The sequence below is a fragment of the Poecile atricapillus genome, chromosome 2 (assembly GCF_030490865.1).
Source record: "Poecile atricapillus isolate bPoeAtr1 chromosome 2, bPoeAtr1.hap1, whole genome shotgun sequence".
In the NCBI taxonomy this organism is placed as follows: Eukaryota; Metazoa; Chordata; class Aves; order Passeriformes; family Paridae; genus Poecile; species Poecile atricapillus.
In genome coordinates, this window is record NC_081250.1 from 561622 (window position 1) to 575402 (window position 13781).

Consider the following 13781-nt stretch of genomic DNA (forward strand, 5'->3'; position numbering starts at 1 on the left):
CCAGGGGTTCCTCCACTCCGGAAGTGACACATGAGCCCCCCCTGCCCCGAGGGAAATATCGGGGTCCCCAGTCACAGAAATCACGCAAGGGCTCCTCCAACACGGGGGGAGGAGGGAATTCAGGGGTCCCCCATCCCAAGGTCACGTAAGGGTTCACCCCGTCCAGTCCCCGGGGGTGTCGCAGCGTTTCCCGGCTGGGCAGTGACAGGGGTCCCTGACTGCACGGGTGACACATGGGACACCCGAGGGTCACACAGGGACCCCTCACCCGAGCAGGGCCACACAGGGGTCCCGCACCTCGGGAGGGGGCTCACACCAAGCAGGGAGTGACACAGGGGGTGACACAGGGGGTGACATAGGGGGTGACATAGGGGGTGACACAGGGGACCCCCAGCCCCGCGCGGGCAGGAGGGGGCGTGGCCAGCATAGCGGGACACGCCCATAAACCAACGTCACTCATGGCCCCTCCCCCGTGCCAAGGGCGCCCTCGAGCGGCCGGGAGGACCCTTCGCAACGTCCCGCCACAAAGAGGAGCCCCCCTGATTAATTAAACAACCCCCTGGTTAATAAACCCAGCCCTGGTTTATTGGGGGGAGCGGGGAGACCCCTCCTTAGTCTGCTGTCGGATGAGCTCGGCGTAGAGACCCCCGCGTCGCAGCAGCTCCTCGTGAGTCCCTGCCTGTGGAGACAGCGGGGTGTCACGGCCGGACAGTGTCATGGCTGGAGGGTGCCACGGCCCGAGGCTGTCACGGCCGGACAGTGTCATGGCCGGAGGGTGTCACTGCCGGAGGGTGTCACGGCCGGAGGGTGTCACGGCCCGAGGGTGTCACGGCCGGAGGATGTCACGGCCGGAGGGTGTCACGGCCCGAGGGTGTCACGGCCAGAGGGTGCCAGGGCCAGAGGGTGTCACGGCCCGAGGGTGCCAGGGCCGGAGGGTGTCACAGCCGGAGGGTGTCACGGCCGGAGGGTGTCACGGCCAGAGGGTGTCACGGCCGGAGGGTGCCAGGGCCGGAGGGTGTCACGGCCAGAGGGTGCCAGGGCCGGAGGGTGTCACGGCCAGAGGGTGTCACGGCCGGAGGGTATCACAGCCGGAGGGTGTCACGGCCCGAGGGTGTCACGGCCGGAGGGTGCCAGGGCCGGAGGGTGTCACGGCCGGAGGGTGCCAGGGCCGGAGGGTGTCACGGCCCGAGGGTGTCACGGCCGGAGGGTGTCACGGCCCGAGGGTGTCACGGCCCGAGGGTGTCACCTCCCGGTGCCCGCCCATCCCCGCCCTGTGGCTCACCTCAGCCACGCGGCCCCGGGCCAGCACGGCGATGAGCTGCGCGCCCCGGATGGTGCTCAGGCGGTGCGCGATGAGCAGCACGGTGCGGCCGGTGGCTGCACGGTCCAGCGCCTCCTGCACCGCCCGCTCCGCCTGCGCATCCAGCGCGCTCGTGGCCTCGTCCAGGATGAGCACGGCCGGGTCCTTGAGCAGCGCACGGGCGATGGCGATGCGCTGCTTCTGCCCCCCGGACAGCGCCGTGCCGCGCTCGCCTGCGAGACACCGCGGGGACACCGCGGGCCGAGGGGACACCGTGGGGATGGCGGTGCCGCACCATCCCGGGGGACCACCCAACCCACGGCCAGGGAACCCCCCAGAACCTCCGTGCCTCATCAGCCCGGGGAGAGCCCCACCTCCCACATCCGAACCCCATCCCTGGTGCTCAGAGCCCAGCGCGGCCGCAGCTCCCTCTGGCACAGCCGAACATCGGCAGTGACCGGCAGCCGCTGTCCCTGCAGCACCGGGAACATCTCGGCTGCAGGCCCACACTTGCCTGACCCCCTCCCGCCCTGGCCATACCCACGACGGTGTCGTAGCCATCGGGGAAGCTGCGGATGAAGCCGTCAGCGTTGGCGAGCCGGGCGGCCTCGTACACCTCGGCATCAGAGGCTCCTGGCTTCCCGAAGCGGATGTTCTCCATGATGGTTGTGCCAAACAGCACCGGCTCCTGCAGCAAAACCCCAGCCCTCAGCACTGAGCCTCAGCCATGGACCACCTCCCTCCTCTTCCCCAGGGACAGCCGGGGGTCCCGGCCAGCAGCGCTCCTGTCCCCACCTGGCTGATGAAGCCGATGACCTGCCCCCGCAGCCAGGAGGGGTCCAGGCTGGCGATGTCCTGCCCGTCCAGGGTGATGGTTCCCGCCGTGGGCTCATAGAACCGCTCCAGCAGCGCTGCCACCGTTGACTTCCCTGGGGATGGGGAGCCCTGAGCCCCCCTGCTCCAGATCCCTGGCTCCAGCAGCACTGGGGGATTCCCAGTCCCCAGCACACACTGGGTGCACTGGGCAGAACTGGGGCCAGGAGGATAAACCCGGGGGGGGGTACTGGTACCTCCTCCAGAGGGGCCCACGATGGCCACGGTCTGGCAGGGGGGCAGGGTGAGGCTGAAGTCCTGCAGGACAGGGTAGCCAGGCCGGGTGGGATAACTGCAGGGAGAGGAGCAGGGGCTGCAGAGCTGTGGGGACATGGTGCCCGTCCCCCTGTCCATGGGGTGGCCCAGGGGGCCATGGGGGGCAGTCCCAGGCAGGACTCACCTGAAGGAGACGTGGTTGAAGCAGATGCGGCCGCACAGGGAGTGGGCAGGGATGGTGACTCCCCCCTGCAGTGGCACGGGGGGCTCCAGTCTCAGCAGCTCAAAGACACGGGCGCCAGCACTCAGACCCCGCACCGCCTGTGGGGGGACAGCAGGAGCACCTCATGGTCCCCCAGGCCCCACACCACCCGCAGGGAGGGTAGCGAAGGCACCCCCAGAGCCCCAAACCTGAATGCCCAGCCTCAGGGGGTGCCAGGACCCCTCACCCCACCTACCTGGCCCATCAGAATGGAGATGTTGGCCAAGGACCTGGGATGCACAAGGTCAGAGGTTGAACTCAGGGCTGTGCCCAGGCATGCTGCAGGGTACAGGGGCTGCCAGAGGTACTGGGGGTACCTTTGGGCCCCGCTCTAACCTTTGCACCGTCTGCGAGGCCACCAGGAAGGACATGAGGTCACCAGGCGAGAGCTGGTCTCCGGCCATCAGGGAGCCACCGACGAAGATGGTTCCCAGGACGATGCCTGTGGGGTGGGAGCAGAGCTGGGATTTGACGGGGACATGCAGAAGGGACATCTGGAGGAGGTCTTGCCCAAGGGAGTCCCACCCCACAGCCCCCCAGGTCCCACTCTGTGACCCCACTCACCATTGAGCGCCAGGTTGGAGAGCCCCTGGAAGGCGGCGATGCCGAGTCCCAGCCGCTCACTCAGCCGTCCGGCACAGTCCACCTCAGCACGGAACAGCCTGGGGCAGGGATGGGCTGGGATCCCCACTGCCACAGCCCCAGCACCCCCAAGCTCCCCACCCTGCCCCTTACTCTGCCCCTTACTCTGCCTGCTGCTCCTCCATGGCGAAGGCCCGCACGGTCCGCACGTTGCCCAGCGCCTCGTCGGCCACCACGGTGGCCTTGGCCACCTGCAGGGACAGGGGGGACAGTGGGGACACCCCACACCGTGACCCCGGGGGCAGCAGGAAGGGGGTCTCAGGCGAGGGTTACCTGCTCCTGTGCCTGGCGGGAGAGGCTGCGGAGGAAGGCGCCGATGAAGGCGCCGGCGCCCACCAGCGCCGGCAGCGCCACGAGCAGGAGCCCGGTGAGCTTGGGCGAGAGCAGGTACAGCGACACGAAGCAGCCGGCGGTCTGGGTGCCGCTGCGCAGGCCCTGCGGGAGGGGGCAGTGGCTGGGGCTTGCCCAGGAGATAGCCAGGCTCAGCTGGGAGGCAGCCGGGCTCACCTGGGAGATGGCCGGGCTCACCTGGGAGATGGCCGGGCTCACCTGGGAGATGGCCGGGCTCACCTGGGAGATGGCCAGGCTCACCTGGGAGATGGCCAGGCTCACCTGGGAGATGGCCAGGCTCAGCTGGGAGATGGCCAGGCTCACCTGGGAGGTGGCCAGGCTCACCTGGGAGATGGCTGGGCTCACCTGGGAGATGGCCAGGCTCACCTGGGAGATGGCCGGGCTCACCTGGGAGATGGCCAGGCTCACCTGGGAGATGGCCGGGCTCACCTGGGAGATGGCCGGGCTCACCTGGGAGGTGGCCAGGCTCACCTGGGAGATGGCCAGGCTCACCTGGGAGGTGGCCAGGCTCACCTGGGAGGTGGCCAGGCTCACCTGGGAGATGGCCAGGCTCACCTGGGAGGCGGCTGGGCTCACCTGGGAGATGGCCAGCTTGAAGGAAGACTTGAACTCCTGGATGTCGGCCGTCAGCCGTGTCACCAGCTGCCCCGTGCGCGTGGCATCAAAGAAGGCCACCTCCTGCCTGCCGGGGGAGCGGTGGGTGCGGGTCCCCGCGCCCCCATCTCTCCCGTCCCCCGTCCCCGCTGGGGTTACCTGAGCAGGGCGCTGAAGAGCGCCTTGCGCATGTTGCCCGCCACCCGCTCGCCGACGCGGGCCAGCAGCGCGATGTACCCGAAGGTCAGCAGGCCCTGCGGGACGGGGGGGTCAGGAGGGCTGGAGGGCACCCCGAGACCCCCGCTTGCCTTTTCGGGAGGCTGGCACTCACCTGCAGGCAGTAGACAGCGAGGAGGCTCAGGGCCGGGCGCCGCACCTCCCGCAGGTACGTGGGCACGTGGCCGCGGGCACATCGGGCCACCACGTTCACCAGCTGCCCCAGCAGCACCGGGATGCGCACGTTGAGCAGGGCCGCGCCCAGCGCCAGCTGCGGGGGTGCCCACAGGGACAGGGCTGTCACGGCGCTGGGACAGCAGCACCCAGGGTGCCGTGCCATCGTACTGGGACATGCAGGTGGCCTGGCACAGCGCTGGGACAGCGGGTGTCACCCCGTGGCGCTGGGATAGTGTGTGCGTCACACAACAGTGGACACCAGCACGGTGGCTGTCCCGCAGTGGCACTGGGACAGTGGCTGCCACACCGTGGCATGGGGACAGGGGGTGTCACACCCCTGCACGGGGACCTTGGCCATCACACTGTGACACTCGGACAGTGACAGCCAGTGAATGACAAGCTGGGATGGCAGCTGTCGTACCACGTCAGTGGGACGGTGGCCATCACGCTGTGGCACCGGGACAGCATAGGTGTGACATGGGGATAGTGGGGACAGGGGCGATCACGGCCACCCACTCGCCGCTGCTCACCACAACAGCAGCTGAGAGCGCCAGGAGCTGCGGGCGCAGGAAGGTCCAGAACAGTGGCCAGTCAAAGGGAGGCTCTGGGGGTGACTCTGGAGGCTCGGGAGCACCGGTGGGGACCGCGGGGACAGTGGCCTCCTGGCAGCGCGCGGCCGTGCCCAGCAGCCCCAGCACCACGCAGCCCGTGGCCGAGCCGGCCAGGAGCAGGCGGCGGGGGGCCGGGAGCGCTGCGGGCAGCCGGGGGGGCCCGGCCAGCTCCAGGCGCCCCCCATACCTGAAACTGACGAGAGGGGTGACTGAAAGGTGCCCCAGCTGGCGTGGAACCCACGGGTCACCCCAGGGACCTCAGAATCCCGTCTCCCCCCACCAAGAGTTGTGGTCTCCAAGGGACCCGGGAGTCCAGGATCCCCCTCGACATCGCCTGCAATCCCAGGGTCCCGGCTCCCCCCACCAAGAGCTGGGGTGCCCCCACCACCCAAGGGGTTCGTGAGGCTGGGAACCTCCCGGGCACGCCAGGGCTGCAGAGTCCGAGCTCCCCCACACCGAGAGCCGGGGTCGTCCCTACCCCGGGGCTCCCCAGCTCCCGCCCGCGTGTTGCCCCCGCCCTGACCCCAATCCCGCGGCTCCGGGAGGGCCCCGTACCCCGAAACCTCCTGGGAGCCCCGGCCTCCCCGTGGTCCCCCCGCAGGGCTCCAGGTGTCTGGGAGCCCCCGCGAGTTCCCGGGACCCCTGGCTCCCCTGCAGCCCGACTCGCACCCCCGGGACCACCGCGACCTCCGAGTCTGGGCTCCTCCCAGCAAGAGTTGGGGCTCCCGCACTCCAAAGGACCCGAGAGTCGGGGATCCCCCCGGGATGCCCTGCGCTGCCCCGGTACCTGCGCCCCGGGAGGGAGGGCGGCCGGAGCCGGGTCCAAGCGCCCGCTGCCCGTAGCAAGAGCACCGGCAGCGGCATGGCGGCACCGGCGGGGGCGGCACCGGGGGCGGCACCGGGAGACGCGGGGCGGGAGCGGGGAGGGCCGGGGGCGGGGAGGGGCGGTCCCGGGCGGGCGGAGCCCCAACACCGCGGCTCGGGCCCTGCGCCGGCCCCGACCCGCTCCGGCCCCTCTCCGGCGCCTCGGGCCCTTCCCCGGTCTGACCCCTCGGATCCCCGCTCCCGGCACGCCCGCTCCTCCCCGGGGCCGCCTCCGGAGCGGCCCGACCTGCACCGGAACCCCGCGGCGGAGCTCGGAGCGCACAGCGGCACCCCCGACCCCCGCCGCTCCCCGGGGCTGCCCCCGGTGCGGCCATGGCGGGCGGCGGCGACCGGGGGGCCCCTTGAGCTCCGGCAGCGGCGGCGACAGCGGGGACCGAGCCGGCAGCGAGCGGCCAGGTGAGCAGGGACGGGAAGCGGGGAGCGGGGCTGGCAGAGCCCCGCTGGCCCCGGTGCGGGGTCACGCCGCTTCTTTCCGGGCTCCTTCGGCCCGGCCGCTGCCCGGGACCCCCCATCCCGCTGGGGCGGGTGTGTCCCTTGCGGCCTTGGGGGTGCCCGTGTCCCCACGTGTGCTCCCGGGTCACTCGCGGGGGTCGCTCCGGAGCCCGGTCCGCGTTCGCCGTCGCCATGTGTCACCGCTGGGGCTTGTGTCACCACGGGGCTGTCACCCTGCCGTGTCGCCACGGGCAGGTGTCCCCATGCGGAGCCCCGGGGTCCCCGTGACACAGGTGACGCTGCGGGAACACGCGTGTGTCCCGGCAGGGTCACCGGGGCCATTGCCGGGGGCCGCCGGGTCCCGCGGGTGCCACGTCCCCCGGGCTCTGTCCCTGGCCCGGGGGTGTCCCTGGCCCCGGCCCGGGGATCCCCCCGGCCCCCCCACCGTTTACACTCACGGGCTATTTTCGGGGCCGCGGGTATTTTTGGCTTCCCGCTGCGGAGCTGGTTGGGGACGGGCCGTGCCGATGTCACCCGCCGGGACACCCGATCCTGGGGGATGCGGCCGCTGTCCCCGAGGGGGTGCGGGGGGTCGGGTCCCTCCTGCCGCATCAGCCCCGCGCCGTGAGTCAGCCCCGGGCAGGCGGGGCCAGACGGTGTCACCTGCGGCCACCGGCCCGGCCGGACACCGGCTGTGGCCACCGCGGGGGACGCAGGTGACGCGCGGCGCTGCGGGGCTGCGGTGAGGGGACCGCGGGGGGAGGTGGACGGGGGTCCCGTCCTTCCCCATGGGGTGATGGTCCCATCCAAGGGTTTGGGGTCCCTTCCAAGAGTTTTGCGTCTCCTGTGGGGGTTGTCCCCTGCCCCAAGGTCCGGGGTCCTGCCCTGCCCCAGAGAGGTGGGGGGTCCAGTCCTTCCCCGGGCCGGGGGCGCACAAGGCGCTGAGAGGCCACCGGGGCTCAGGACTGGTCGTGAGCCGGTCCCGTGCTGGCCCCCGGGTCCCGGGGTGGTGTGTTCGTGGTGAGTGGGGTCTGTGGGGGGGTCTGTGGGTACAGGAGTCCATGGGGGGGGGGTGTCTATGGGGAGGAGGAGTGTGGGGGGCTGTGGACACAGGGGTCCGTGGGGAGAGGTGTCCCCCTACTCGGACCGGGCAGCACAGCGTGGCCTGGGGGACAGCGGGGGGGAAGTGTTGGGGTCCCTCAGACCAGGGAGACCCTCCCGGGGAGCCCCGAGAAGCCGTGCAGGGTCACGGCAGGCTCTGGCACTGGCCTGGCCGGTGGGACAGGAAGGGCCGGTGGCACCTGCGGTGTCACCTGCCCGCGGCCAGGGCCAGCTCAGGCCACCCGAATTCGGGGCACGCGGGCGGCGCTGCGGCAGCCGAGCGGCATTTCCTGTGCCTCACACCTGCCCCGACCCCCTCCGCCCCACACCTGCCCCGCGGCGGCCCCATCTCCGTGGCAGGTGCTCACGTTCCCCGGCAGGTGATGGCGGAGCAGGGAGAGGAGGACCGGGAGTACCGGGAATACCGCCGGCTGGAGGAGTGTGAGGAGGACTCGCCGCCCGGCGAGGAGGAGGAGGAGCAGCTGCTGCTGCACGTCACTGAAGGACCGACAGGTACTGGGGTCCCATCTGCTGGGGGATCCGGGGTGCCCGTGGGCTGCTGGGGGTCCCCAGGTGGGTGTTTCTGGGTGGGGCGCGGGGGTCCCAGGTGGGGGGGCGGTACCACGTTCCCACCTGACCCCCTTCCGTGTTTTTCCCCCCAGACTCGTGGCACCACATTAAGGACCTGGACAGTTTCTTCACCAAGATATCCTGGCACAGCCCCTGGTGGCACTGTGGGGGACATGGGGGAGCATGGGGTGACTCTGGGGATGGGGATGGACATGGGGGGTCCATCACCCCTTCATAGTCTCCTTAACCCCTCCCCACATCTACCAGTTCCACCAGAGGAATGGCTTTGCCTGCGTCCTGCTCTCGGACGTCCTCGAGCTGGTGTAAGCGATGCCGCGTTGTCACCGGGCGGTGCCACACGGCTGTGCCACAGGGGTCCCACTGACCCCCCCGTCCCCCCAGGCAGTTCCTGTTCGTCGTCACCTTCAGCACGTTCCTGCTGTGCTGTGTCGATTACGATGTCCTGTTCGCCACCCGCCCCCTCAACCACAGCCACGTCCCCGAGCGCGCCAAGGTGACGCTGCCCGACGCCGTGCTGCCCGCCCCGCAGTGCGCCCGCAGGTGGGCAGGGGGACACCGGGGGACACTGCAGGAGCTGTGCAGGGCTCTCGCTGCTGCGGGTGACGCGTGGGGTCCCAGCAGTGTGGATGACACGCGTGTCCCCAGAGGGTCGGTGGCAGTGGGCAGCTACCGCTGCTGCTGCCTTTGTGGCCTCTGTGGGGGGCAGGGCACCGCTGGTGTGGCTGCCCGGGGTCCTGGTGCTGTGGGACACGTGTGTCCCCAGCAGTCTCTGAGACAGCAGATGGCCACGAGGCGCTTGGTGGCACTGGTGACACCTGTGTTTCTGCAGGCTCCGTGGCAGCGGGTGGCAGCTGTCTGTGGAGGATTTGTTGGCAGTGCTGACACTTGTATCCCCACAGGCTTCATGTCAGCAGGTGGCTTCTGGTTCTGCTGGCACTGGTGTGGCCGTGGGGGGGTTGGTGGCACTGGTGACACCCGTGTCCCCGCAGGCTCCGTGGCAGTGGTTGGCAGGTGGCCGTGGGGGGTTGGTGGCACTGGTGACACCCGTGTCCCCGCAGGCTCCGTGGCAGTGGTTGGCAGGTAGCCGTGGGGGGTTGGTGGCACTGGTGACACCCGTGTCCCCGCAGGTTCCGTGGCAGTGGTTGGCAGGTGGCCGTGGGGGGGTTGGTGGCACTGGTGACACCCGTGTCCCCGCAGGTTCCGTGGCAGTGGTTGGCAGGTGGCCGTGGGGGGGTTGGTGGCGCTGGTGACACCCGTGTCCCCGCAGGCTCCGTAGCAGCGGGTGGCTGCTGTTCCTGCTGGTGCTGGCGGGCGCGGTCTGGCTGTGCCGCCTGGTCACGGCACTCCGGCGCCTCGTGGGCTACTGGGAGATCCGGAGCTTCTACATCCGCGCTCTCGGCATCCCCGCGGTGAGGGGCCGGGGGCTGGGCAGGGGCCCGCGGGGGGCACCGGGCTCCGGGCCGGGCCAGGCGGTGCCGCTCGGCGCCGTGCGGCGCTGAGCCGTGCCGCGGGGTGCCCGGGCCGATCCCCGTGCCGTTGTCACAGGAGGAGCTGTGTAACCACAGCTGGCAGTCGGTGCAGGCCCGGCTGCTGGCGCTGCAGCGGCGCCAGCCCCTGTGTGTGCCACGCCGGGAGCTGACGGAGCTCGACATCCACCACCGCATCCTGCGCTTCCGCAACTACACCGTGGCCATGGTCAACAAATCCCTGCTGCCCGTGCGCTTCCGCCTCCCGCTGCTCGGCCCCGTCGTCTTCCTCACTCGCGGCCTCCAGTTCAACCTGGAGCTGCTGCTGTTCCGCGGCCCGGCCGCGCTCTTCCAGAACACCTGGAGCCTGCGGCCGCAGGTGAAGCGGGCGGGCGCTCGGCGGGCGCTGGCGCGGGGGCTGGCGCGGGCGGCCGTGCTGCTGGGGGTGGCCAACCTGGCGCTGTGTCCCTGCGTGCTGGGCTGGCGCCTGCTCCTCGCCTTCTTCAGCTACGCCGAGGGGCTCAAGCGGGCTCCGGGCAGCCTGGGCGCTCGCCGCTGGTCGCTCTACGCCCGCCACTACCTGCGCCACTTCAACGAGCTGGGCCACGAGCTGCGGGCGCGGCTCGGCCGCGGCCACGCTCCGGCCACCAGGTACATGGACTCGTTCAGCAGCCCGCTGCTGGCCGTGCTGGCTCGCCACGTCGGCTTCTTCGCCGGCTCCGTGCTGGCCGTGCTCATCGTGCTCACCGTGTACGACGAGGACGTGCTGACGGTGCAGCACATCCTGACGGCCATCACGCTGCTGGGGCTCGTGGTCACGGTGGCCAGGTGCGTGCCGGATCGCCTCTCACGGTGCCCGGGTGCGTGGGCCGGACTTCGCCGTGCCGTGCCGGGCCTGGTGGGTGGCGGGGGACTAAGGTGGGACCCCGCCCGTGCCCCTGCAGGTCCTTCATCCCGGACGAGCACGCGGTGTGGTGCCCGGAGCAGCTGCTGCAGCGCGTCCTGGCACACGTTCATTACCTGCCCGAGCACTGGCAGGGCCGCGCCGGCCGCGCCGAGACACGAGCAGAGATGGCGCAGCTCTTCCAGTACAAGGCTGTGGGTGCAGCCCCCCCCGCCCCCCGAGACCCTCCTCCCCAGGACCCCACTCCCCTGGGACCATCCTCTCCCCACTGCTCCCCACCCCGCGACCCCGCAGACCGGCAGCCCCCCATCCTGGGACTCCCCACCTCAGGATCCCCAGCTTGGACGCCTGGACACTGGGACCCCCTGCTCCAAGAACCCATTGCCCCGGGACTCCCGGCCCCAATCCCCTGCCCTGGGACCCCCCACCCCACGGACGGGGAGCTTCCTGTGCCAGGATCCCATATCCTGGCATCCACCCCACTGGGGCCCTCCTGCTCCAAGACTTCCCATCCCAGGAGCCTCCTGCTTTGGAATCCGCCGCCCCGAGATCCCTTCACCCCGGGGCAGCCCTGCCCAAGGACTCCCCTCCTCAGGACCTGATCCCCCTACCCTGGACTGACATCCCACCCCAGGACTTCCCAATGTCCCTTCTTCCGCCCCGGGACACGCCCCGATCCCGCTGTCCCCCGTGCAGGTTTTCATCCTGGAGGAGCTGCTGAGCCCCCTCGTGACACCCCTCATCCTCATCTTCGCCTTTCCCCCCCGCGCCCTCGACATCGTGGACTTCTTCCGCAACTTCACGGTGGAGGTGGCGGGGGTGGGCGACATCTGCTCCTTCGCGCAGCTGGACGTGCGCCACCACGGCAACCCCCAGGTGGGCACCGGGGGGCCCGGCCGAGGCGTTCCGGGGCCGTGCGTCCCCTGCCGGGGTGTCCCACGTCCCTGTCCCCACAGTGGCTGTCGGAGGGACACACGGAGGCGCCCCCGGAGCGCCAGGCGGAGCACGGGAAGACGGAGCTGTCGCTGATGCGCTTCGCCCTGAGCAATCCCCGCTGGCGGCCGCCGCCGCCCGCCCGCCGCTTCCTCGGCCACCTCCAGGCGCAGGTGACCCGGGACGCGGCCGCCGCGCCCCCCCCGCGGCCCCTGCTAGCCGAGGGACCGCTGGCCGCGTCCCTTCTGTCCGAGGACTCGGCCCTGGCGGTGAGTGGGGGGTTCGGGGGGACTGCGGCGCGTTTTGGCTCTCCCGCTGACGAACGTGCCCACAGCCCGAGGGGCTGGTGGCCAGCGTGTTTGCGGCCAGCGGGCTGCTGGCCCGGGAGCCGCGCTTTGGACAGCCCTGCAGCACGGCCAGCGCCACCGCCAGCCTGCTGGCATCCCTGCGGAACCCCCTGGGGACCCTGCCCTGCCGAGCCCCCGACAGCCCCGGGGAGCAGCACAGCCCCGAGGACAGGTGGGGACAGCGGGGGCGTGGGGACACGGCTGGGAAGGTGCCAGGGCAGGGAGGGGACTGTCGTGGTGGGGAGGAGTGTTCTGGGGGGGCCGGGGGGTCGTGGTGGGGAGGGGAGGGGGTGGCACGGAGGGGTTGTGGCACGGAGGGGGTGGCACAGCGGGAAGGGGCGGCGGGCCGGGATGTCGTGGCAGGGAGGGGTTGTTGTGCCAGGGAAGGGGTGTCAGGACGGCTCAGGGGTGTCACAGCGGGGGGGGGTGTTGTGGCGGGGGTGTCACCTCGTGCCGCCCCTCCCGTGCCCCGAGGCCGGCGCTGAGTGAGTCGCGGCTGCGCAGCCTGAGCCGCTCGGCGCTGCTGGCCGAGGTGGCCTCGGCCGAGATGAGTCTTCACGCCATCTACCTGCACCAGGTGTGTCACCTGCGCTTCCCGGGCTCCCTTGGGGTTCCCTGCTGCCCCCGTGCCCACCAGAGTGTCACTGTCTGGCTGCTCTGCCTCACCCCCTGGCACTTCTGCCTGGCCCCCGTCCCTTGTCCCCCGTCCCTTGTCCCCAGCGCCGCTCCAGGCTGCCCCACGGGGTGACAGCCACCCACCGTTCTTGGCCCCCGCTCGTCGGGGTGCTGGGGATGAGGCACCGCAGCTGGAGTCACCCGTGTTCCCCCTTCTGCCACCGCTTTGGGGCTGGGGAGTGTCCCGGTGCCCCCGCTGCCCCATGGGGGGCTCTGAGTGCCCGTGCGGGGGGGCTCTGCTGTGCCGGGGGGCTCTGCCCGCCTCTGGGGGTGTTCTGAGCACTGATCTGGGCTCTCTTGACCCCCTCTCCCCCCCAGCTCCACCAGCAGCAGCAGCAGCCGCAGGGCCCCGGCCCCCAGCCCGCGGGGGCACCCAAACACCCCTTCGTGACCACAGGTGAGCTCCGGTCCGTGGGGTGTCCCGGGGGGCTGGGGGGACGCTGCTGAGGGCAGTGGGGGGGCTCTGGAGGTCCTGACCCCCCCGTGCCCCCCAGGCTCGGCTGCCCGGGCCTCGCAGCTGCGGGAGATGCCGCTGGGCGGGTGGGCCGAGGAGGAAGAGGAGGAGGAAGAGGAGACGATGACGTAGCCGGACCCAGCTCTGGTGGGTGGGGACACGGGGGAGCGGGGACCCCTGGGACTGGGACATGGAAAGCCCCCGGGGCGGGGGGCCGTGGTAACCCCAGAGGATCCAGGGACCCCCGGCACTGCCGGGCTGGGGCACAGCGATCCCCGGGGCTGGGGTTCAGGGGGTCCGGCTGCCACGTGTCGGGGTCCCCAAGAACTGGAGCCCCCACTCCAGGATCTCCACTGCGGGGTCCCTGCTGACACCCCGTTCCCTCCTCAGGGTCCTGGTTGTGCCGAGACCCCCCCGGAGGTGCCGGGGGAGCCGCCAGGGGCACAGTGGGGGGCTCGCCGTGCCCACTATGCTGCCAGGGCCAGGGGGGCCCTGTCGGTGGGAGCCCCCCTCGGGGCGTCCCTCGTGCCCCCACTGCGGTGCAGGGCCAGGGGTGCTGCCAGGGCCCCCGCCCGGGGCTGCTTTTGGGGGGGCGCGGGGCTGGTGCCCCCCGTGGTGACCCGAACAGCAGCTGAAATAAAAGTTTACAGAGGGGCTGTGGCCGCTGGCTGTGCCGGGGGTCCCGGGGGGCGATGCCACGGGTGGGCCGTGGCTGTTCTGGGTGACACCGGGGGGTTTGGGCGGGGGGTGC

At 71.4% G+C, this 13781-nt stretch overlaps 2 protein-coding genes across 4 annotated transcripts; one reads left to right on the forward strand and one right to left on the reverse strand.

Annotated features, from left to right (window-relative positions):
* Positions 1-560: 560 nt before the first annotated feature.
* On the reverse strand, positions 561-6160 carry ABCB8 (ATP binding cassette subfamily B member 8). Of its 2 annotated transcripts, XM_058830592.1 has the most exons (17): positions 6030-6160; positions 5162-5435; positions 4570-4725; positions 4398-4492; positions 4221-4326; positions 4116-4157; positions 3567-3728; positions 3399-3484; positions 3216-3313; positions 2988-3093; positions 2848-2881; positions 2574-2710; positions 2371-2465; positions 2096-2229; positions 1841-1988; positions 1283-1533; positions 561-679 (listed from the first exon to the last, which is right to left on the reverse strand). In XM_058830592.1, the coding sequence occupies exons 1-17, from the start codon at positions 6104-6106 to the stop codon at positions 584-586; spliced, it is 2097 nt and encodes a 698-aa protein (XP_058686575.1). In that variant the 5' UTR covers positions 6107-6160; the 3' UTR covers positions 561-583. The 2 variants fall into 2 exon arrangements, with proteins under 2 accessions (XP_058686575.1, XP_058686577.1); XM_058830594.1 differs by lacking the exon at positions 4116-4157.
* Positions 6161-6176: 16 nt separating this feature from the next.
* On the forward strand, positions 6177-13705 carry ATG9B (autophagy related 9B). 2 transcript variants are annotated; one of them, XM_058830590.1, is made up of 15 exons: positions 6177-6523; positions 8021-8173; positions 8323-8366; positions 8489-8553; positions 8633-8791; positions 9519-9660; positions 9797-10545; positions 10662-10815; positions 11318-11497; positions 11578-11823; positions 11889-12073; positions 12376-12478; positions 12895-12973; positions 13071-13177; positions 13421-13705. In XM_058830590.1, the coding sequence occupies exons 2-14, from the start codon at positions 8044-8046 to the stop codon at positions 13160-13162; spliced, it is 2328 nt and encodes a 775-aa protein (XP_058686573.1). In that variant the 5' UTR covers positions 6177-6523; positions 8021-8043; the 3' UTR covers positions 13163-13177; positions 13421-13705. The 2 variants fall into 2 exon arrangements, with proteins under 2 accessions (XP_058686573.1, XP_058686572.1); XM_058830589.1 differs by having other exon boundaries at positions 8041-8173.
* The last annotated feature ends 76 nt before the right edge of the window (positions 13706-13781 follow it).